The sequence below is a fragment of the Hemitrygon akajei genome, chromosome 17 (genome assembly GCF_048418815.1).
Source record: "Hemitrygon akajei chromosome 17, sHemAka1.3, whole genome shotgun sequence".
NCBI lineage: Eukaryota > Metazoa > Chordata > Chondrichthyes > Myliobatiformes > Dasyatidae > Hemitrygon > Hemitrygon akajei.
The window spans coordinates 85,407,982-85,432,888 of record NC_133140.1 but is presented as its reverse complement, the minus strand read 5'-3'; the positions used below and the strand labels follow the sequence as shown (position 1 = coordinate 85,432,888).

Below are 24,907 nucleotides of genomic sequence, written 5' to 3'. Positions count from 1 at the left end.
ACCTCTGTACCTCTGCAAATGGATCCTCAACTTCCTAATCAGAAGACCATAACCTATGTGGATCAGAAATAACATCTCCACCTCACTGACAATTAACACTGGTGCTCCACAGGATGTGTACTTAGCCCACTGTTCTACTATGTCTATGCCTATGACTGCATTACTAGGCACACTTTAAATGCCATCTATAAATTTACCAATGATACAACTATTGTTGGCAGATTTTCATATAGTGATGAGAAGGCATACCAACTGGCTGCATCACTGTCTGGTATGGTGGGGGCGGGGTGGTGCTGCACAGGGTCGAAGTAAGAGTTGTAAAATTAATTGGCTCCATCATGAGCACTAGACTCCCCACCATCCAGGTCATCTTCAAGGAGCGATGCCTCAAAAGAGCAGTATCCACCATTTGGGACCCCCATCACCTAGGTCATGCCTTGTTCTCATTGCTGCCATCAGGAAGGAGGTACAGAAGTCTGAAAGCACACACTCAGTGATTCAGGAACAATTTCTTCCCCTCTGCCATCCAATTTCTGAAAGGACATTGAACCGATTGAACCCTCACTACTCTTTTATTTCTATTTTCACACTACTTATTTAGTTTAACTGTTTAACATATACTTCAATTTGTGTTTTTTCATATTATTATGCATTGCAATCTACTACTGCTGCAAAGACAAAATATTTCCTGACATATGTTAGTGATATTAAACCGGATTCTGATGTCAGAGGAGAATGGCCAGACTGGTTCAGGCTGACAGGAAGGTGACAGTAACTCAGTTAGACACACATTACCACAGTGGCATTCAGAACATCTTTGAATGCACAGTACGATGAATCTGGGCTGCAGCAGCAGAAGACCACGGACATACACTCAGCGGCCACTTTATCAGGTACAGGAGGTATCGAATAAAGTGGCCACTGAGTGTATGTTCTTAACAGTCTGTGTGGAAAAACTTGCCCCTTGAATTTCAACATCAATTCATTCTCAAAGTAAATGTCAGTGACTATACCTTGAGATTCATTTTCCTGCAAACATTTACTGAAAAATAAAGAAATACAATAGTTTATGAAAAATTATACATAAAGGCTGACAAACAACCAATGTTCAAAATAATACAAATTGTGAAAATAAAAATGAATAATACTGAGAAAGGGTTGTAGAGTTTGTAGAACTAGTTCAGAGATAAGTTGAATAAAGTAATCCAAACTGCTTCACGATTGCTGTAGGTTATAATTTTTTCCAAACCTGGCAGTGTGGGACCTTGGAACCACCTCTAGATCTTTCCTCTCTCACCCTAAACCAAGATACCTGCGAAGGATCACTGTGCAGAAACAAAGCCATTTGAACCAAATGAGCCTTGTCTCTCTGCTGGCTCTCAGCTGCTCCTGCAGCCAGTTAGTGGAGGCCCAGGTTCTAACCACAGGCTGCTTTGTCCTAGGTTATGGTCTGGATTCATGGCGGGGGCTTTGTAGTGGGGAGTACATTACTCTACGACGGATCTTCACTTGCAGCTTACGAGGACGTGGTGGTCGTGGTGATCCAGTATCGGCTGGGAGTTCTTGGATTCCTCAGGTGAATGGCCTCTCCTCTGCAACCCTTTCTTCATTTTCAAGTAATGAGACAGGATTAAGCTCCCTCCACATCCTCCCATCACACACTCCTGGAGTCAGACCCAGAGTGAAACTCCCTCCACATCCTCCCATCACACACTCCTGGAGTCAGACCCAGAGTGAAACTCCCTCCACATCCTCCCATCACACACTCCTGGAGTCAGACCCAGAGGGTGAAACTCCCTCCACATCCTCCCATCACACACTCCTGGAGTCAGACCCAGAGGGTGAAACTCCCTCCACATCCTCCCATCACACACTCCCGGGGTCAGACCCAGAGTGAAACTCCCTCCACATCCTCCCATCACACACTCAGGGTCAGACACAGAGTGAAACAGACAGGAGCCGGCAGATGCACATTCCCGGGGTCAGACACAGTGAAACTCCCTCCACATCCTCCCATCACACACTCCTGGAGTCAGACCCAGAGTGAAACTCCCTCCACATCCTCCCATCACACACTCCTGGAGTCAGACCCAGAGTGAAACTCCCTCCACATCCTCCCATTATGCACTCCCGGGGTCAGACACAGAGTGAAACTCCCTCCACATCCTCCCATCACACACTCCTGGAGTCAGACCCAGAGTGAAACTCCCTCCACATCCTCCCATCACACACTCCTGGAGTCAGACCCAGAGTGAATCTCCCTCCACATCCTCCCATTATGCACTCCCGGGGTCAGACACAGAGTGAAACTCCCTCCACATCCTCCCATCACACACTCCTGGAGTCAGACCCAGAGTGAATCTCCCTCCACATCCTCCCGTCACACACTCCTGGAGTCAGACCCAGAGTGAATCTCCCTCCACATCCTCCCATTATGTACTCCCGGGGTCAGACACAGAGTGAAGCTCCCTGCACATCCTCCCATCACACACTCAGGGTCAGACACAGAGTGAAACAGACAGGAGCCGGGAGATGCACACTCCCGGGGTCAGACACAGAGTGAAACTCCCTCCACATCCTCCCGTCACACACTCAGGGTCAGACACAGAGTGAAACTCCCTCCACATCCTCCCATCACACACTCCCGGGGTCAGACACAGAGTGAAACAGACAGGAGCTGGCAGATGCACACTAAAGAGACCATGAGATATAGGAGCAGTATTGGGCCATTTGGTCCATCGAGTCTGCTCTGATATTTCATCATGGCTGATCCATTTCCCTCTCAGCTCAATCTCTTGCCTACTCCCCATATCCCTTCCTGCCCTGACCAATCAAGAATCTATCAACCTCTGCCTTAAATATACAAACAACTCCACACAGCTGCCTGTGACAATGCTTCCACAAATTTACCATTCCCCGGCTAAACAAGTAATTCATTCCACCCTTTTGTTCTGAGACTATGTCCTCTGGTCCTAGACTCTCCCACCATCAGAAGCATCCTTTCCACATCCACTCTATTAAGGCCTTTCACCATTTGATAGGTTTCAATTAGATCACCCCCATTCTTCTGAATTCTAGTGAATACAGGCCCAGAGCCATCAAACGTTCTTCATATTACAAGCTGTTCAAAGCTGGAATCATTTTCATGAACCTCCTTTGAACCCTCTCCAGTTCAGCACATCCCTTCTAAGATGAGGGGCCCAAAACTGCTGACAATACTCCAAGTGAGGCCTCACCAGTGCTTTATAAAGTTACAACATTACATCCTTACTTCTAACTTCTCGTCCTCTTGAAATGAATGCCAATATTGCATTTGCCTTCCTCACCACAGATTCAACCTGCAAATGAACCTTTAGGGAGTCCTGCACAGGGACTCCCAAGCCCCTTTGCACCTCAGATTTTGAATTTTCTCTCCATTTAGAAAATATTCTACCCTATTTTTCTTCGACCAAAGTGCCTGACCATACACTTACTGACACGGCAAGTTGTTCCTTCAGCTCAGCGGACGAGCATATGCCAGCAAACCTGGGAATGGTGGATCAGATTGAAGCGCTGAAGTGGGTCCAAGAAAACATCAAGAGCTTCGGAGGAGATCCCAACTCGGTCACCATATTTGGGGAGTCAGCTGGAGGAATTTCTGTATCATTGCTCGTAAGCTATTTGCCTTCCATTTTTTTGAGTTAGTTGACATTTCCCCTGACTGGCCCAGGCCAAGGGAGTTCACTGGAATCTTTCTCACTGAACTCTCTCTTCACTCCTGAATAACACACACAAAATGCTGAAGGACTTCACAGGTCAGACAGCATCTATGGAGGGGAATAAGCAGTTGACATTTCAGTCCGGACTGCAGAGGAAGGAGGAAGATGCCAGAACAAGAAAGTTGGTGAGAGAAAGCAGTACAAACCGGAAGGTAATCGGTGAAAATACCATCTCTGGTGTTTTGTTTCCTAAAAGTCCTGCTCTTAACTCCTTAATAATGCAGTTCTTCTTCTTCTTGTTTTCCCTCCTTCCTTTAGTAGAAGCAATGAGTTTGCAGTTTTCCAGTCCTCTGACACCTCTCCAGAATCAAGGCAATTTCAGTCGATTCCGGTTAAGATTCCATTATCTATCACATATATCCCATTACAGCCACTGGGAAATCCTGCTCCAGTGTATCCTTAGTACAACAGTAAACCAACTTAACGTGAGTGGAACAGTGATGCAGCCTGACAGCTCTACATCCCAAGTCAGCCTCTGCTGGTCTGAGGGCTGGGACCCAGTTTCTGGCCTGATGTCTCACCTCACACCAGCCACTCACTGTGTGATTCATCCTACAGTAAGAACCAATATTTCACCAGTATCATTGACTGAGGACCCTTGCCATCCAGGACGTGCCCTCTTCTCATTACTACCATCAGAGAAGAGGTACACAAGCCTGACGACCCACGCCCAAAGTTCAAGGAACAGATTCTTCCCCTCTGCTGTCAGATTTCTAAATGAACCATTGCACATGACCCCATTACTCCTTTGTTTTAGCAATATTTATTTTGTAATTTATAATAATTTTACGCCTCACTGTACTGCCGCTGCAAAGCAACAAACTTCATGTGGATCCTGATGAAGGTCAAATTCCCATTCAGATTCAGCCCAAAGTGATGACTGTTTATTCCCTCCATAGATGCTGCCTCACATGCTGAGTTCCTCCAGCATCTTTGTGTGTGTTACAGTGCTGTACTGTTCTATGTTCTCAGCTGCCTATCTCCCTCCACAACAGGATCCACCGATGACCCCCTTCCCTCCACCTTTCTCCCCTCCTCCCCATCCTGATGGAGGATCTCAACCTGAAACATCAACTGTTTATTCCCCTCCCTACATCATTATTCCTTCTCGGGTGCGCAGCTGGACAGTAACTGAAATGCTCCCAAGTACATAGCTCTTAGTGCTGCGTAGCTGGAATTTTCTTTTAAAAATGTTTTATTCACGTGCCACATAGTTTTCAGGCTGTGTAGAGCAATTGTTGATCGACACAGCTGTAAAAGAAATAGTCTGAATGTTGATTTGGATGCTGCCTGACCTGCTGAGTTCCTCCAGCATTTTTGTGTGTGTTGCTTTGGATTTCCAGCATCTGCAGAATCTCTTGTGTTTAAAATGTCATGTCATATAAGAGAATGATTAAAACACCGGATTCTAATTCCATATGGTTAGAAATTCCGCTGACAGCAGCCGACCTGAATCCCATCACCACTGCAGTGTTGTGAATCCTGCTGCGATTGTTCCCCCAGGCTGGGAGGGGACACTTTCGGTGCAGTCTCAGCTGCTCGAGGCTCTCTGGTTGGGTTCAACAATGGATGCCGCATCCTAGCAGCCTTATGCAGGCCAGTACACAAGCCAGGGCAGTACAACATGGAGAGCAAGAGGGCTGCCCTTCTCCATGCAGCCAATGAATGGCAGAGAAATCTCTGTTTAGCACCAGCAGTGTCACAGGAGTCGCTAGTCGGTGTTGAACGCGATGTATGACTGCCTTAGGCTCTCCAGCTCCAGGTTTTATTTTCGGGGTTTGCTCCTGAAGCCTTCCCCATGAGTTGATATAGTTGCAAGGCTGTAGTGGTTTGAGTTCAGTTGTCCTTCTCCTTGATAAGCTGCCAATCATGGCTGACAAGCCCCATCTCCCTGAAGCAACTTGCGTTAAGACGCCAGTAACCTGCCTTTGCCACTTCTCCTGTCTATAGAAACAGTTCAGCTGGGCTTGGTAGTTCAGCCAGGAGCTGGACTTAATTGTCAGAGGCTATATGAGGCAGACGCCATTGGGAGCATTTAGTAGGGAGTGAACTTATCCCCACTACCACTGCCCCACCCACCGCTCTGGCTGCCAAAGAACCACCTGAACTGATAACATCTGTTACTTCCACAGCTTGCTTCCCCCTTGGCGAAAGGTCTGTTCCACAAGGCGATATCCGAGAGTGGCACTGCTCTCTACAAAGTACTTTTTAACACTGATCCAAATGCGACAGTTCAAGTAAGTAACTTCTTTCAGAGGTCAGGTTCAGATTTATTTCTCACAGGTACATTCAGTAAAATACACACACATCCGGTGCTCCCAATGCGGTCTCCTCTACCCATCCAAAGATTTTCCTTGTCTTATTATAAAAATGATACATTTTTCAGAGGCACCATTTTGGCTTCTTTATTCTTTTTGTCTGTATTCATTCTACCTCTTAACGTTTGCAGAGTATCTGATGTTTGTTTGTACTCTGAAAGAAACTGAAATCCAGAAGAACTTGCAGAATCAGAAACCAGAGATCAAACAAACCCGATGTAGATGGTGGACACTCTCACATTTCTGGCATTTTGCTAGTGTCTTCCACAGAGACTGTCACAAAATATTTATTAAGTTCTTTTATTTATTAATATTTATTACCATTTCTTTCTCCCCCATTTCCACCTCTCCAGCGTCATTTTGCATCAGTCTTAAATCCACTCTCATCTCCCTTTTAAGTATCTGGGAAAGAAAATCGGTATCTTTTTTATATTATTGGCCAGCTTACCTTCATATTTCATCTTTTTCCGCTACTAGCTTTTTTAGTTGCCTTCTATTGGTTTTTAAAAGCTTCCCCATCCCCCAACTTCGCACTAATTTTTGCTCTATTATATGCCCTCATTGATACATACAATTTATCTGCTTCTCAAACTGAAGGATAAATTCTATCATACTTTGATCTCTGACTCCAAAGGGTTCCTTTACCTTAAGCTCCCTAATCAATTCTGGGTCTTTACATAAAACCCAATCCAGAATTGCCATTCCCCTCGTGAGCTCAACCACAAGCTACTCTGAAAAGCAATTTCACAGACATTCTACAAATTCCCTCTCTTGGAATCCAGCACCAGCTGGATTTTCCTAATCTACCTGCATATTGAAATCCCCCGTAGTTATTGCAGCATTGCCCCTTTGACATGCCTTTTCTATCTCCCATTGTAATTTGTAGCCCACAACCTGGCTACCATTCGGAGGCCTGTGCATACCTCCCATCAGGGTCTTTTTACCCTTGCAGTTTCTTAAATAAGGATTCTATATCTTCTGATCCTATATCACCCCTTTCAAGGATTTGATTTGATTTTTTACCGATAGTGCCACACAACCTGCCTATCTGCCTGTCCTTTTGATAAGATGTACATGTTGAATGTTAAGCTTCCAAATATAGTCGTCTTACAGCCGTGACTCAGAATTGCCCACAATCTCATCCCTACTACAACAGCAGTAGGTAACCTGCTAACTGCGCAACAAGATCATCTACCTTATTCCACATTCTACCTCCACCCTTTGTGATTTTGCCCCCGGTAAACTTTAACATCCCACTGACTACAACTTTGCCCTATCATCTGCCTGTGCTTCCTGACAGTCTCGCTACAGATCGCACCTAGATGCAGGCCCCATTGTCAGCCCTATCATTCTGGTTCCCATCTCACTGCCAATTTAGTTTAAACCCTCCCCAACTGCTGTAGCAAACCTGCATGCAAGGGCACTGGGTTCAGGTGTACCCCATCTTCTTGTGGCAGGTCTCACCTTCCTCAAGACATCCCAATGTTCCAGAAATCTGCAACCTTGCCCCCTGCACCAATAGCTCAGCCACGCTCTCATCTGCCAAATCATCCTATTCTTACCCTCACTGTGCCAAACTATTACTCTGCCCAGTCCCATTGACCTGCACCCGGACCATAACCCTCTGTACCCTTCCATCTGTGTACCTATCCAAATTTCTCTTAAATGTTGAAATTGACCCCACATTCACAGCTCCTTCTGGATTATCACCAACCTCTAAGTGAAGAAGTTTCCATCTCATATTCCTCCTAAACGTTTCACATTTCACACTTAACTCAAGTCCTCAAGTCCTGGCAACATCGTTATAAATTTTCTCTGTACTCTTTCAAACCTATTGATAGATAAGTTTCTGTCCTTTATCAAACTGACTAACTGTCAATCTCTCTGCAGGAGATCGCAGGCATGCTGAGCTGTGACCTGAGCACCTCACTGGAGGTTGTGACTTGCCTCAGGAACAAGTCTGAAGTAGAAATACTTAACCTCACCAGGAGCGCGGTAGGTGAAAGGCACTCTCTCAGCCTCTTTGCTTTGTGAATGTTTTCATTTGTGTATCTACTGTAACGTCACCAGCCTCACATGTTCTCGGTCTTCAGAGCATTATCTCTGAGATGGGTTGTCCAGGTCTGTATCTATATCCTGTTGTAATTTGGACACCATATCATTATGACTGTTTGGGAGTCTGTATACAACTCCCACCAGGGTCTTTTCACCTTTACATTTCCTTAGCTCTATCCACAAAGTTTCAACACCTTCTGACCCTATGTCACCTCTTTCTAATGATTTGTTTTTTTTTACCAACAAAGCAATGCCACCCTCTCTGCCTGTTCTTTTAATACAATGTGTATCCTTGAACATTAAGCTCCCAGCTGTAATCGTCTTCCAGCCATGATTCAGTGATGCCCAGGATATCATACCTACAAGTTCATCTACCTTATTCTGTATACTGCGAGCATTTAAATATAACACCTTCAGTCCTGTATTCACTCTTTACAATATTGTCCTTTTACATTGTAACTCACTCTGACTGTCTACAGCTTCTCCTCACTACACATTGCCTCTGTTCGTTAACCAGCTACCTCATCTTTAGCACTATCCTAAAATACCTTTTCTGCGATACTTCTTGCATTGAAATATACGCAGCCCAGGACGCTAGTCACACCATGCTCAACCTTTTGATCCCTGACTTTGTCTAAACTCTTACCAACATCTGCCTTCACAACCTCTCCACTAACTGTCCTGGCACTCTGGCTCCCATCCCCCTGCAACTCTCATTTAAACCCCACCATGCAGCTTTAACAAACCTTCCCACTAGGATATTAGTCCCCCTCCAGTTCAGGTGCAAGCCATCCGTTCTGTACAGGTTCCACCTTCCCTACAAGAGAGCACAATGATCCAAAAATCTTATGCCCCCCCTACACCAACTCCTTAGCCATGTATTAAACAATGTAATGTTCCTAATTCTGGCCTCCCTGGCCTGTGGTACGGGTAGCAATCCTGAGATCACAACCCTGGAGGCCTCTCCCTTTAACTTGCACCTAACTCCCTAAACTCACTTTGCAGAACCTCGTCACTCGTCCTACCCACGTCACTGGTATCTACATGGACCACGACTTCTGGCCTCTCGTCCTTCCAGTTAAGAATGCTGAAGTCTCGATCTGAGATATCGGGGATCCTGGCACCCTGTAGGCAACATATCATTCAGGACTCTTGTTCTCATCCACAGAACCTCCTGTTTCCCTAACTAATGAATCCCTTATCACCACAGCATGCCTCTCTCCCCCCTTCCCTTCTGAGTCACAGAGGCAGACTCAGAGCCAGAGACCCAACCACTGACTTTCTTCTGTTAGGTCAGCCCCGCCCGCCAACAGTTTCCATAGTGATATATGTGTAATTGAGGGGATGGCCACAGGGGTGCGCTGTACTGGTCTTTAACCCCTTTCCCCTTACTGGCTGTCACCCAGTTTCCTGCACCTTGGGTGCAACTACCTCTCTCTATAATTCACACATAACACAAAATATTATTACCACAAATATATTAACAAATAATAAGATGGTGTAAGACACAAGTTTAAAATGCAAACAGTTTAACACGACTGTGATGAGGCCTGAGTGGTGGTAGTGAGTTGAGGTGTCTCACGGCCTGGGGGAAGAAGCTGTTTCCCATCCAAACGGTCTTGTCCTAATGCTACTGTACCTCCTGCCTGATGGTAGGGGGGCAAAGAGACTGCTGGATGGATGACAGACAGACAGACAGACATGCTTTATTGATCCCGAGGGAAATTGGGTTTCATTACAATCGCACCAACCAAGAATAGTGAAGAAATATAGCAATATAAAACCATAAATAATTAAATAGTAATAAGTAAATTATTCCAAGTGGAAATAAGTCCAGGACCAGCCTATTGGTTCAGGGTGTCCGACACTCCGAGGGAGGAGTTGTAAAGTTTGATGGCCGCAGGCAGGAATGACTTCCTATGACGCTGAGTGTTACATCTCGGTGGAACGAGTCTCTGGCTGAATGTACTCCTGTGCGTAACCAGTACATTATGGAATGGATGGGAGTCATTGTCCAAGATGGCATGCAGCTTGGACAGCATCCTCTTTTCAGACACCACTGTCAGAGAGAGTCCAGTTCCACCCCCACAACATCACTGGCCTTCCAGATGAGTTTGTTGATTCTGTTGGTGTCTGCTACCCTCAGCCTGCTGCCCCAGCACACAACAGCAAACATGATAGCACCGGCTACCACATCCTCATAGGATGGGAGGGATCATTCAGAATGTTCAGAGCCCTGTGTACGTAGTGCTCCTGATGAATATCTCTGATGGGTAGAAATGAGACATCGATGTAGCGTAGCTGTTAGTGTGATGTTATTACACCTTGAGGTGTTCTGGGGTTCAGCGTTCAATTCTGGTGCCATTCTGCAAGGAGTTCTGTAAGTCCTCCCCGAGGGAGAAATGATTTTGCTCTGGGTCCTCCGGTTCTCTCCCCCCCCCACCCCAGTCCAAAGACATACTAGGTAGGTTAACTGGTCATTGTAAGTTGTTCCATGATTTTTTTTTGCAATTTATTTTTTATTGAAGTTCATTATCAAACAAACATTTCCATAAGATAGATAGATAGATACTTTATTCATCCCCATGGGGAAATTCAACTTTTTTTCCAATGTCCCATACACTTGTTGTAGCAAAACTAATAACATACAATACTTAACTCAGTAAAAAATATGATATGCATCAAAATCACTATCTCAAAAAGCATTAATAATAGCTTTTAAAAAGTTCTTAAGTCCTGGCGGTTGAATTGTAAAGCCTAATGGCATTGGGGAGTATTGACCTCTTCATCCTGTCTGAGGAGCATTGCATCGATAGTAACCTGTCGCTGAAACTGCTTCTCTGTCTCTGGATGGTGCTATGTAGAGGATGTTCAGAGTTTTCCATAATTGACCGTAGCCTACTCAGCGCCCTTCGCTCAGCTACCGATGTTAAACTCTCCAGTACTTTGCCCACGACAGAGCCCGCCTTCCTTACCAGCTTATTAAGACGTGAGGCGTCCCTCTTCTTAATGCTTCCTCCCCAACACGCCACCACAAAGAAGAGGGCGCTCTCCACAACTGACCTATAGAACATCTTCAGCATCTCACTACAGACATTGAATGACGCCAACCTTCTAAGGAAGTACAGTCGACTCTGTATTTCAGATACTGTACATGTATATCATATAGTCATGTATGCCACAAATCTCCACATAATATTTATCTGAGGTATAGAAATGAGAGGAAAGAAAGAACAAGAAAGGAGAAAACTATGTACAAGTAGGGAGTGGTCTTTTTTTCACAACATATTCATTGATTTGTGGGGATAAAATCAGGCCAATGAGGTGTTATGTAGTTAAACCATTTTCCCCCAGTATGAATCAAATTGTTCCAACTTATGAATAACAGATGCTGTTATCTTCTCCATTTTGTAAATGTCCATTGTAATTTCCATCCATGTATTTAAAGTTGGGCTCTCCTGTATTTTACCAGCCACCAGCAGTATATTCATTAAATATTTATCTCTTTTCAACAATTCTTGAGGTATATTCCCAAAATATATGGTCTTACTTTCTAAGAGTATTTCACATTTAAAGATGTCTTATAGGGCATTGTGTATCCCACTCCAATAGTCTTTGATAACGGGGCATTCCCAGAAAATATGATAATGGTTTGTATTTTGATTTCCACAATTTCTCCAGCAAACGGAGGTTACTATCATAATGGGATTTCTGGGAGGGTGTAATAAAACATATTATCAAGTTTTTCCATCCAAACTCCCTCCATTTCTGTGAACTGGTACACTTCCATTGATATCTCCATATTATTGTCCATTCTTCCTCAGATTATAATTATCCCTCCTTCCTTCTCCCATTTTGTTTTAATGTATGAAGTCGAATGTGTTTTAAGATTTGACAAACCCTTATACACACTTGAAATAATTCTACTTCCGTTATCTGAATTATATGCTTTCCTAAATAGCTCTATCAAACATGTTCTTGCCTTGGTTACATTTTTAACCATCTTATTAACATATTGTCACATCTGTAAATACCGATAAAAGTATTGTTTTTCTATTAAGTGTTGCTTCTTTAAGCATTTCAAAACTGAACAGTGTTCCTTCTTTCATTATATTGCAAAGAACTGTTATTCCTTTAGCTGTCCAGTCCTTAAATCTAGCATCCAGTTTATTCGACGTAAATTCCGAGTCATATGCACACCATTTAAGAATAGCAGTATCTCCTTCTAGTATATATTCTTTTATAATAGTTTTCCATATTTTAAGAATCCATTTCACCCAATGGCTATCAATAGTATTTATGTACCTTTGTCGGTTGTTGTCAGCCAAAATTGCCTGAATGGGGATGGGAAGTATCCCCTCCTCAATGTTGTTCCTTTGAGCATCATATAATGGGTTGCACCAACATATCACAGCTTTCAACTGTGCTGCAAAATTATAATCTCCTTTTCCTTGGCTAATTACAAAGTTTGAGATGAACTCTAGGCCTTTTACCTTGCCAAGTATATCTTGATAACATTTTGTTCCATTCATTGAATTGATTTTGATTAATCTCTATTGGTAGGGTCTGAAAGAGATATAATAGTCTGGGCAGTATATTCATTTTAATAGATTCAATCCTTGAACTGAGACTGAAAAAAGGTTCCATCTTGTTATATCTTTCTTGATTTTTTAATATATAGGCTGATAATTGCATTCTGATAATTTTGCCAAATCTTTTGGCATAATGATGCCCAAATATTTGAAAGACTCTGTGTGCCATGCCCAGGGATATCTACTTTCTATTTCTCTTGGTGGGCTATAGTAATATGAAAGTAATTGGGTTTAATCTATGTTGATCTTGTATCCTGATAATTGATCATATTGTTTAAAGAGTTGCATCAATTTAGGTAAAGAGTATGTTGGTTGCCCCAGATAGATCAAAATGTCATCTGCGTAACAGCCAATTTATGCTCTGTCCCTTTAATAGTAATTCCCCTGATATCTTCATTTTTTCTGATGTATTGAGCTAATAGTTCCAGATATAATGCGAAGAGTAGCGGCGACCATACACAACCGTGTCTCGTGCCCCTTTCTAGGGTAAAACTGTTTGATAAATATCCATTGATTTTAATCCTAGCAGTAGGGTTGTCATATAGTGCCTGTATAGTTTTAATAATTGTGTCATGGAAACCAAATCTATGTAAAACTCTGTAAAGAAAATTCCAATTAACCAATTGAGACCACACCTGGAGTATTGTGTACAGTTTTGGTCTCCAGGGTTAAGGAAGGACATCCTGGCTGTAGAGGAAGTGCAGCGTAGATTCACAAAGTTAATTCCTGGGAAGTCAGGACTGTCTTACGCAGAGAGGTTAGAGAGACTGGGCTTGTACACGCTGGAATTAAGGAGATTGAGAGGGGATCTGATTGCAACATATAAGATTATTAAGGGATTGGACAAGATAGAGGCAGGAAATATGTTCCAGATGCTGGGAGAGTCCAGTACCAGAGGGCATGGTTTGAGAATAAGGGGTAGGTCATTTAGGACAGAGTTAAGGAAAAACTTCTTCTCCCAGAGAGTTGTGGGGGTCTGGAATGCACTGCCTCAGAAGGCAGTGGAGGCCAATTCTCTGGATGCTTTCAAGAAGGAGCTAGATAGGTATCTTATGGATAGGGGAATCAAGGGATATGGGGACAAGGCAGGAACCGGGTATTGATAGTAGATGATCAGCCATGATCTCAAAATGGCGGTGCAGGCTCGAAGGGCCGAATGGTCTACTTCTGCACCTATTGTCTATTGTCTAAATCAAATGCCTTTTCAGTGTCCATACTTAACACTATTGCTTCAATTTTATTTTTTGTATATGATCCATAATGTGAAGTATCCTTTGTATATTGTCTTGTGTTTGGCGTTGTATAAAACCTGGCTGATCGTTATGTATCAGTATGGGTAGAAACTCTTCTAATTGTTTGGCCATGATGGAGGTAAATAATCTATATGAAGTTGTCCCATGATTTAGCTCTGGTTTGTCGAGGGTTGCCGGGCGGCAAGGTTCAAAGGTCTGTAGGGCCTAATCCACAGTGTATCGCTGAGGAGCTCAATCTATGATCCTCTCAGTAGTCCCTTCAACCCTTTGTAGGGACTTGTGTTCAGATGCCTAGCAATTCCCAAACCAGACGGCGGTGCAGCTGGTCAGGACAGTCTCGATGCTGCCCCTGTGAAAAATGGTTCAAATGGTGTTGGGGGTGGGGGGAAGGCACCTTCTATGTCTCAATCTCCTCAGCATGCTATTGTGCTTTCTTGACCAAAGGAAGCTTCATATTCAGGGAAGTGTGTAACTCCATCTCATGTTTGAACTGTTTCACACTGTTTTTGACACTGATTGCCCCAGTTAAACTTTTCTGCTTTATTTTTCCAAACAGATGTTTGGACCTATAGTGGCAGATGGGATCTTCCTAACGAAAAATGCTGAGCAGCTCTTTGAAGCCAAAGAAATAACTGTGGTCCCCTACTTGTTGGGAATCACTAATCACGAATGTGGTTGGTTAATGTCAAGGGTAAGATCAAATTTATCAATTTAACCTTGTTGTAGGATTGCCACCCGAAACGTTGACCATCCCTCTGTCTCCACAGATGCTGCTTGACCCACTGAGTTCTTCCAGCATTTTTTTTGCTCTACGTTTCAGCACCTGCAGCATTTTGTATCTCCAGATCAGTTTAAGTCCAGATGCAGCCTGACCTCTACTGTCACAATGAGGCCGAACTCAGTTTGGAGGAGCAACACCTCGTATTCCACCTGGGTAGCCCCCAGCCCGATGGCATGAACATTGACTCATCTAACTTTCAGTTATTTTTACACCCCCCACCCCCATGTTGCTCTGGTCCTTCCTGTTCCCTCACCTCTCCCTTCTCCTTTTCCTGACCATAATTCCCCTCTCCCTGACCCCTTCCCGCTCTCAGTCCATATTAGAGACCCAATATGAAAATCATGTCTATCATCACTCACATATTCATGAAATTTGTTCAGTTTTTTGCAACAGTATCCTGCAAAACAGTAAATCGCTGCAGTGCTCTTCGAAAGTCTCAGGTACTCTAGCTTTATATGTGTCTCAGACTTTTGCACAGTACTGTATGTGAGAAATGAAACCACTCTTTAAACAAAAGCTGGATCACTGGCACAGTAAAGTGTTAATTAACTGCTTTGCTACTGTGCCACCTCTGCCACTGTGGGTAGTACTGGCTGTCATCAGTTGTTATCCCCGACTTAACCGGCACACACCGAATTTTCTCAAACGTCAACATGCACTCAATGAAGGACTCACGTTCTACCCTTTTTCATCCTCCCAAGTCCATCAACCCTGTGGGATTAACACCCAAGTACATCACCCCTATCAGTTTCACTTCAAGTACATCACCCTTGTCGGATAATGTTCCAAGTCCATCACCCCTCTAGGATTGTGTTCCATCACCCCTGTCGGATTAACTCTCAAGTACATCACCACTGTGTGATTAAGTTCCGTCTATCGTTTCACTGCCTATTTATTCATTATCATTTGTATCTTAAGTGAGAGTTCCGAGATTGAGATCTAGTGTTCAGGTCCTGTCATTGATGAGTTCAGCCTTTGAACCCTGGAGTTCAGACTTCATTCAGGTTCAATCAGAAGTTCAGATCAGAGCCCAAAAGTTGATCAGAAGTCCAGAAATTGAGGCCCAATGGCTAGGTCTGTGATTTTCTGAGAGACTGCTGGAGAAGTTGAAGGCTCATTTTCTGCCACTCTGCGAGTTAACTGGAGGCTGAAGGCAGAGATGCCTGGAATTAGAGGAGGGAGGGAGGGAGAGAGAGAGAGAAAGAGAGAAAACATGGCTTGTTTTGTTGTTTTTTTGCTTGTTATACAAACAGAAAAATCGAAAACCTACAGCACAAAACAGGCCCTTCGGCCCACAAAGTTGTGCTGAACATGTCCCTACCTAGAAATTACTAGGCTTACCTATAGCCCTCTATTTTACTAAGCTCCATGTACCTATCTAAAAGCCTCTTAAAAGACCCTATCGTATCCGCCTCCACCACCATTGCTGGCAGCCCATTCCACGCACTCACCACTCTCTGGATAAAAAAACTTACTCCTGACATCTCCTCTGTACCTACTCCCCAGCACCTTAGACCTGTGTCCTCTGTGTCCTCATTTCAGCCCTGGGAAAAAGCCTCTGACTATCCACACGATTGATGCCTCTCATCATCTTATACGCATCTATCAGGTCACCTCTCATCCTCCATCGTTCCAAGGAGAAAAGGCCAAGTTCACTCAACCTATTCTCATAAGGCATGCTCCCCAATCCAGGCAACATCCTTGTAAATCTCCTCTGCACCTTTTCTATGGCTTCCACATCCTTCCTGTAGTGAGGTGACCAGAACTGAACACAGTACTCCAAGTTGGGTCTAAACAAGGTCTTATATAGCTGTAACATTACCTCACGGCTCTTGAACTCAATCACACAGTTGATGAAGGCCAACACACCATACGCCTTCTTTAAGTGTTGGTTGTTAATGCAAATGACACATTTCACTGTATGTTTCGATGTACATGCGATAAATAAATCTGAATCTGAAGTTTATTGGCAATTTTGTTGTCGTTTTCATCAGGAATTCTTTGCTTGTTGCTGAATCTTTGCTGAGAGCCCAGCTGTGATTCCCACCCCACAGTTCTTTCATTGGCTGAGGCAGTGAAACTTAGCCAGCTTTGGATCAAGCCACTCTCCTTGATCACTGGCGGCATTCTGTCATCGATGCCCACCAGGACCACCAAACTCAAAACGGTTACTTTCCCCAAGCAGTAAGGCTGATCAACACCTCCACCTACTAACCCACCCTTCCACACCCCAACAACCAGTACTTTATCATTTCCTGTCAGTCACCTTATGTACAGATACTCTGGTGCTTAGTGTTACTTTATGTACATAGAATCAGTCTATGTGTATAAGCCATCTGATGTATTTATATTTATTGCGTTTTTTTATTAATGTATTTTATATCTTACTTGTGTGTTTTTATGCTCCATCAGTTCTGGAGTAAAAATTATTTTGTTCTCCTTACTCTTGTGTCCAGGAAATGACATTAAACAATCCTTGAATGTTGAAGCTAGCAATGTACACACTGGTCATCAATTTTCACCGTTCTCTCCTTACAGATGCTGAGTCCACCAGGCTGGGAGAGTGGACTGGACAGGGAGACCTCCAGAATGATCATAAATGCAACAAAATTCGTGAGCTTCTATCCAATCTCATCTCTGGACTTCACTCACTTCAACTCCTGAACTGTTTCCAAAACCTACAGACTCACTTGGAACTCACCTTCTCAGTATTTTTTTATTTGCGCAATTTGTCTTCTTTTGCACAAAGTTGTATGTCAGTCTGTGTTTAGACCATAAGACATCAGAACAAATTAGACTATTCAGTCCATTGTCTGCTTCACCATTCCATCATAGCTGATTTATTATCCCTTTCAATCATGTTCTCCTGCCTTCTCCCCATTCCTTTGACATCCTGACGAATCAAGGATCTATCAATCTCCACTTTAAACATACCCAATGACGTGGCCTCCACAGCTGTCTGTGGCAATGAATTCCATTCTAAATGCACCTCCCTCTAGTCCTTTTGTCCTACACTCCCCCTCTCCATGTCCACTCTATGTAGACTCTTCAATCTTCAAGTTTCAGCGAGATCCCTCATTGGTTGAATAGAGGTTTCATCAGCGACCAATCTATGCATCGGAAATTTGAGGGAACAGGATTTCACTGAAGTCCACTGCCCAAATAGGGAAAAGCAGCAGCAGGTCACGGCAGAGTAATAGAGTTTTCACCAGTGGCCAATCTAGACATTGGAAGTTTGAGTGGAGGGGATTCCACCCATTTCCACTGCTCAAGTAGTAAAAGGCAGTAGGAGGACATGCCAGCGTAATAGAGCTTTGACCAATGATCGATCCGTGTTTGGGATTGATTAACAAGAGGAAATTAAAGGAATGCAGAAGCAAGCACAGTGGCTATCATCGAAGTGGTTGTCATCTGTGTGGACAGAGTCAGGGTGGTGATATTGAGGCTTCTGCAAAGAGAGGCTTCAGTCAGAGAAAAGCTTGACATTAACTTCTTGTTGTTCCCTTCTTTATATCTGCTCAGCTAGGACATTAGAGATGCCAGGCAGGATAGTGGAATGACCATAAGACCATAAGATATAGGAGCAGAAGTAGGCTATTTGGGCCATTCAATCATGACTGATCCAATTCTTCCAGTCAGATCTAAATGGATGCCCTTCAATCCTGAAGTCTTGCTCTCTTGTCCTGGACTCCCTTACCATGGGAAATAACTTTGCCGTATCTAATCTGTTCAGGCCTTTTAATATTTGAAATGTTTCTGAGATTCCCCCTCATTCTCCTGAACTCCAGGGAATACAGCCCAAGAGCTGCCAGACGTTCCTCATATGGTAACCCTTTCATTCCTGGAATCATTCTCATGAATCCTCCCTGAACTCTCTCCAATGTCAGTATATCCTTTCTAAAATAAGGAACCCAGAACTGCACACATTACTCCAAGTGTGGTCTCACGAGTGCCTTATAGAGCCTCAACATCACATCCCTGCTCTTATATTCTATACCTCTAGAAATGAATGCCACATTGCATTCGCCTTCTTCACCACTGACTCAACCTGGAGGTTAAACTTTAGGCTATGCTGCACAAGGACTGCCAAGTTCCTTTGCATCTCTGCATTTTGAATTCTCTTCCCATCTAAATAATAGTCTGCCCGTTTATTTCTTCCATCAAAGTGCATGACCATACACTTTCCAACATTGTATTTCATTTGCCACTTCTTTGCCCAATCCCCTAAACTATATAGGTCTCTCTGCAGGCCCTCTGTTTCCTCAACACTACCCGCTCCTCCACCAACCTTTGTATCATCGGCAAATCCATTGATCCCATAGTCCAAATAATTGACATAGATTGTAAAAAGCAGCGGTCCCAACACCAACCCCTGTGGAGCTCCACTGGTAACTGGCAGCCAGCCAGAATAGGATCCCTTTATTCCCACTCTCTGTTTTCTGCCAATCAGCCACTGCTCCACCCATGCAAGTAACTCTCATGTAATTCCATGGGCTCTTATCCTGCTCAGCAGCCTCATGTGCGGCACCTTGTCAAAGGCCTTCTGAAAATCAAAGTACACCACATCTACTGCATCTCCTTTGTCTACCCTGCTTGAAATTTCCTCAAAAAAATTGCAGTAGGTTAGTCAGGCAGGATTTTCCTTTTAGGAAACCATTCTGGCTTTGGCCTGTCTTGTCATGTGCCTCCGGGCATTCAGTGATCTCATCCCTAACAATTGATTCCAACAACTTCCCAACCAGTGATGTGAGGCAAACTGGTCTATAGTTTCCTTTCTGCTGCCTCCCACCCTTCTTAAATAGCAGAGTACCATTTCCAATTTCCCACTCATCTGGTACAATGCCAGAATCTATCGATTCTTGAAAGATCATTGTTAATGCCTCCTCAATCTCTCGAGCTACTTCCTTCAGAACCTGAGAGTGCATTCCATCAGGTCCAGGAGGTTTATCCAACCACAGACCATTAAGCTTCCTGAGCAACTTCTCCGTCATAATTTTCATTGCACAAATTTCACTTCCCTGACACTCTTCAATGCCCTGTATGCTTCAGATGTCTTCCACTGTGAAGACTGATGCAAAATACACATTCAGTTTCTCTGCCATCTCTGCATCTTTCATTAGAATATCTCCAGCATCTTTTTTTTTGGTCCTACATCTACCCTCAACTCTGTTTTACCTTTTATATACTTAAAAAAAGGCTTTTAATATCTGATTTGATATTAGTCACCAGCTTCTTTTCATAATTCATCTTTTTCATCCTTATGACCTTCTTAGTTTCCTTCTGCAAGTTTTTAAAAGCTACCCAATACTCTATCTTCCCACTAGCTTTGGCTTCCTTGTATGCCCTCTCTTTTGCTTTTACTTTGCCTCTGACATCTCTTGTCCTTCTTTCATAAGAAAATTTCTTCTTATTTGGAATATATCTGTCTTGTACTTCCCTCAATTTTCGCAGAAACTCTTGCCATTGCTGCTCTGCTGTCCTCCTTGCTAGTGTCCCTTTCCAGTCAACCTTGGCCAGTTGCCCTCTCATGCCATTGTATTTATTCCACTGAAATACTGACATGTTGGAATTTAGTTTCTCCTTTTCAAATTTCAAAGTGAACTCAATCATATTGTGATCACTGTTCCCTAAGGGTTCCTTTACCTTAAGCTCTTTTATCACTGCCAGATCATTGTACAACACCTAATCCAGCCAGTCGATCCCCTAGTGGGCTCAACAACAAGCTGTTCTAAAAAGCCAACCCTTAGACATTCTAGAAATTCCCTCTCTTGAGGTCTAGTACTGGCCTGGTTTTCCCAATCCACTTTCATGTTAAAATGCCCAACGATTGTCATGACATTGCCCTCTGACATGCCTTTTCTATCTCCTGTTGTAATCTGCAATCCGCATCCTGTATACAACTGTCATTAGGGTCCTTTTACCTTTGCAATTTCTTAACTCAACCCATAGAGACTCTACACCTTCTGATCCTATGTCATCTCTTTCTAATGATTTAATATTTCTTATACACAAGGCCACATTGCCCCTTTTGCCTACTAATCTACCTTTCCGCTACACCATAAATTCTTGTACATTCGTCTCCCAATGGCAGCCATCCTTTAGCCAAGTTTCAGAGATGGCCAGAACGTCATACTTGCCAGTAGGCAAGATCATCCATTTTATTTCTTATGCTGCATGCATTCAAATAAAACACTTGCAGTCCAGTATTTGTTGCTTTCTGTTTTAACTCTCCCATGCCTCTATTGCCCTGTAACTCATCCCACTGGCTGTGATTATGCCTCATCTCCTGCCTCTTTCTTCTATCATCTCTGTAGCACACTATCTTTGATTTATTTCTGTTTTCCCCTTCCTCAGCCCTGTCACTCTGGTTCCATTACCTCTGCCAATTTTTTTAAACCCTCCCGAACAGTTCCTTTTGCAGTATGTGGGAAGGTAGGGAGACCTGCAGTATCCCTGACCGCTACAACTGTGAGAAGTGCATCCTGCTGCAGCTTCTCATGATCCATGTTGAAGAGCTGGAACTGGGTGAAGTCCGGATCATTCAGGAGGCTGAAGGGGTGATAGATAGGACAAATAGAGAAGCAGTTACATGCAAGGTGCAGGAAACGAGAAACTGGGTGACAGTCAGGAAGGGGAAAGAGGTTAAAGAGCCAGTGCAGAATACCCCTGTGGCCATCCCCCTCCACAACAGGTACATCGATTTGGATACTGTTGGGGGGATTGACCTAACAGAGGAAAGTCACAGTGGTCAGGACTCTGGTACTGAGTCTGGCTTTGTGAGCCAGACAGGAAGGATGGAGAAGAGGCACACTGTGGTGATAGGTGATTCTTCAGTTAGGGGAACAGACAGGAGGTTCAGTGGGCGAGAATAGGATTCCCAGATGGCATGTTGCCTCCCGGATGCCAAAACCCAGGAAATCTCAGATTGAGTCATCGGCGTTCTTAAGAGGGAGGGTGAACAGCTAGAAGTTGTGGTCAATGTAGATACCAATGTCATGGGTAGGACAAGTGATGAAGTTCTACAAAGTGAGTTCAGGGAATTAGGTGCAAAGTTAAAGGGTAGGACCTTCAGGGTTGTGATCTTGGGATTGCTACCCATGCCACATGCTAGTGAGGCTAGAACTAGGAAGATTATACAGTTCAATACGTGGCTAAGGAGTTGGTGTAGGAGGGAGGTCATAAGATTTTTGGATCATTGGGCTCTCTTGCAGGGAAGGTGGGACCTGTACAGAAGAGTCGGTTTGCTCCTGAACTGGAGGGGGACTAATATCCTAGTGGGAAGTTTTGTTAATTCTGCATGGTGGGGTTTAGACTAGGGTTGTAGGGGGATGGGAGCCAGAGTGCCAGAACAGTTAGTGGAGAGGTTGTGGAGGCTGATGTTGGTAAAACCTCAGACAAAGTCAGGAATCAAAAGGTTGAGCCTGGTGTGACTAGAATCCTGAGATGCATATATCTCAATGCAAGAAGTATTGTAGGAAAGATGGGTGAGCGTCAGGCATGGATCAACACCAGGAATTATGACGTTGTAGCCATGAGTGAGACTTGGTTGAGGAGAGCAGGACTGGAGGCTCATTATTCCAGGCTTCTGTTGTTTCAGAGTGGAAGGGGTTAAAGGAGGAGGGGTGGCGTTACTAGTCAGAGAAAATGTTACAGCAGTCCTCAGTCAGGACAGTCTGGAGAACTCATCTAGTGAGGCGTTATGGGTACAACTGAGGAATAAAAGGATATGACCACCTGCCTATAACACCTTTCTATCACCTCCTTGCTCTCCCTGACCAGACGAAGGTCATCGAGCTGCATCTCCAGTTCCCTGACTCGGTCCCTTAGAAGCTGCAGCTCGACACACTGGGTGCAGATATGGCCGTCTGGGAGGACGAAGGAAAGAAGCTGAGATGGTAGTTTGCCTCCCAGGTGCCAGGGTAGGGATGTTTCAGATCGCATCCAAGATATCCTGCAGTGGGAGGGAGGACAGCCAGAGGTCGTGGTACATATTGATACCAATGACATGGGTAGGAAAAGGGAAGAGTCAAGTCAAGTCAAGTCAAATCACTTTTATTGTCATTTCGACCATAACTGCTGGTACAGTGCATAGTAAAAATGAGACAGCGTTTTTCAGGACCACGGTGTTACATGACACAGTACAAAAACTAGACTGATCTACGTAAAAAAACGCAGAAAAAAAAACTACACTAGACTACAGACCTACCCAGGACTGCATAAAGTGCACAAAACAGTGCAAGCATTACAATAAATAATAGATTGGACAATAGGGCAGTAAGTTGGTGTCAGTCCAGGCTTTGGGTATTGAGGAGTCTGATAGCTTGGGGAAGAAACTGTTACATAGTCTGGTCGTGAGAGCCCAAATGCTTTGGTGCTTTTTCCCAGACGGCAGGATGGAGAAGAGTTTGTATAAAGGGTGCGTGGGGTCCTTCATAATGCTGTTTCCTTTGCGGATGCAACGTGTAGTGTAAATGTCCATGATGGTAGGAAGAGGGACCCCGATGATCTTCTCAGCTGACCTCACTATCCGCTGCAGGGTCTTGCGATCCGAGATGGTGCAATTTCCAAACCAGGCAGTGATGCAGCTGCTCAGGATGCTCTCAATACAAGAGGTCTTGAAAACAGACTACAAGGAGTTAGGAAGGAAGTTGAGAAGCAGGACTGCAAAGGTAGTAATCTTGGGATTATTGCCTGTGCCATGTGACAGTGAGAAGAATAGGATGAGGTGAAGGATAAATGTGTGGCTGAGGGATAGGAGCAGGGGGCAGGGATTCAGATTTCTGGATCATTGGGACCTCTTTTGGGGCAGGAGTGACCTGTACAAAAGGGACAGGTTGCACTTGAATCCCAGGGTGCCCAATATCCTGGCAGGGACGTTTGCTAGGGCTACTGGGGCGAGTTTAAACTAGAATTGTTGGGGGGTGAGAACCAAACTGAAGAGACTGGGGAACAGGTGGTTCACTCACAAATAGAGAAAGACTGGAGACAGTGTGTGAGGGAGGATAGGCAGGTGATAGAGAAGGGATGCGCTCAGATGGACGGTTTGAGATGTGTCTATTTTAGCGCAAGGAGTATTGTGAACAAAGCTGATGAGCTTAGAGCATGGATCAGTACTTGGAGCTATGATGTGGTGGCCATTACAGAGACTTGGATGGCTCAGGGACAGGAATGGTTACTTCAAGTGCCAGCTTTAGGTGTTTCAGAAAGGACAGGAAAGGAGGCAAAAGAGGTGGGGATGTGGCACTGTTGATCAGAGATAGTGTCACACCTGCAGGAAAGGAGGACGTCATGGAGGGATTGTCTACAGAGTCTCTGTGGGTGGAGATTAGGAACAGGAGGGGGTCAATAACTTTGCTGTGTGGTTTTTATAGGCCGCCCAATAGTAATAGGGACATCGAGGAGCAGATAGGGAAACAGATCCTAGAAAGGTGTAATAATAACAAGGTTGTTGTGATGGGAGATTTTAATTTCCCAAATATCTATTGGCATCTCCCTAGAGCAAGGGGTTTAGATGGGGTGGAGTTTGTTAGGTGTGTTCAGGAAGGTTTCTTGACACAATATGTAGATAAACCTACAAGAGGAGAGGCTGTACTTGATTTGGTGTTGGGAAATGAACCTGGCCAGGTGTCAGATCTCACAGTGGGAGAGCATTTTGCAGATAGTGATCATAATTCTATCTCCTTTACAATAGCATTGGAGAGAGATAGGAACAGACAAGTTAGAAAAGCATTTAATTGGAGTAAGGGGAATTATGAGGCTATCAGGCAGGAAATTGGAAGCTTAAATTGGGAACAGATGTTCTCAAGAAAAGATATGGAAGAAATGTGGCAAATATTCAGGGGATATTTGTGTGGAGTTCTGTATAGGTACGTTCCAATGAGACAGCCAAGTTATGGTAGGGTACAGGAACCGTGGTGTACAAAGGCTGTAATAAATCTAGTCAAGAAGAAAAGAAAAGCTTACAAAAAGTTCAGTGAGTTAGTTACTGTTAGAGATCTAGAAGATTATAAGGCTAACAGGAAGAAGCTTAAAAAGGATATTAGGAGCCAGAAGGGGGCATGAGAAGGCCTTGGTGGGCAGGATTAAGGAAAACCCCAAGGCATTCTACAAGATAAAGAGGCCTTAAAGTGAAACCATTGGTTGTGGGAAC

The 24,907-nt window shown here is 44.0% G+C and overlaps 1 protein-coding gene across 6 annotated transcripts in view; it reads left to right on the top strand.

Moving 5' to 3' along the window:
* Positions 1–24,907, top strand: part of LOC140740868 (fatty acyl-CoA hydrolase precursor, medium chain-like) — a 92,148-nt gene that overhangs the window by 43,611 nt on the left and 23,630 nt on the right. For all 6 annotated transcript variants that reach the window (XM_073070445.1, XM_073070450.1, XM_073070449.1 and 3 more), the window contains 6 exons: positions 1,443–1,576; positions 3,498–3,651; positions 5,891–5,995; positions 7,967–8,071; positions 14,533–14,667; positions 17,296–17,370. In XM_073070445.1, coding sequence (XP_072926546.1) covers positions 1,443–1,576; positions 3,498–3,651; positions 5,891–5,995; positions 7,967–8,071; positions 14,533–14,667; positions 17,296–17,370 — 708 coding nt within the window. The remainder of the gene's footprint in view (positions 1–1,442; positions 1,577–3,497; positions 3,652–5,890; positions 5,996–7,966; positions 8,072–14,532; positions 14,668–17,295; positions 17,371–24,907) is intronic.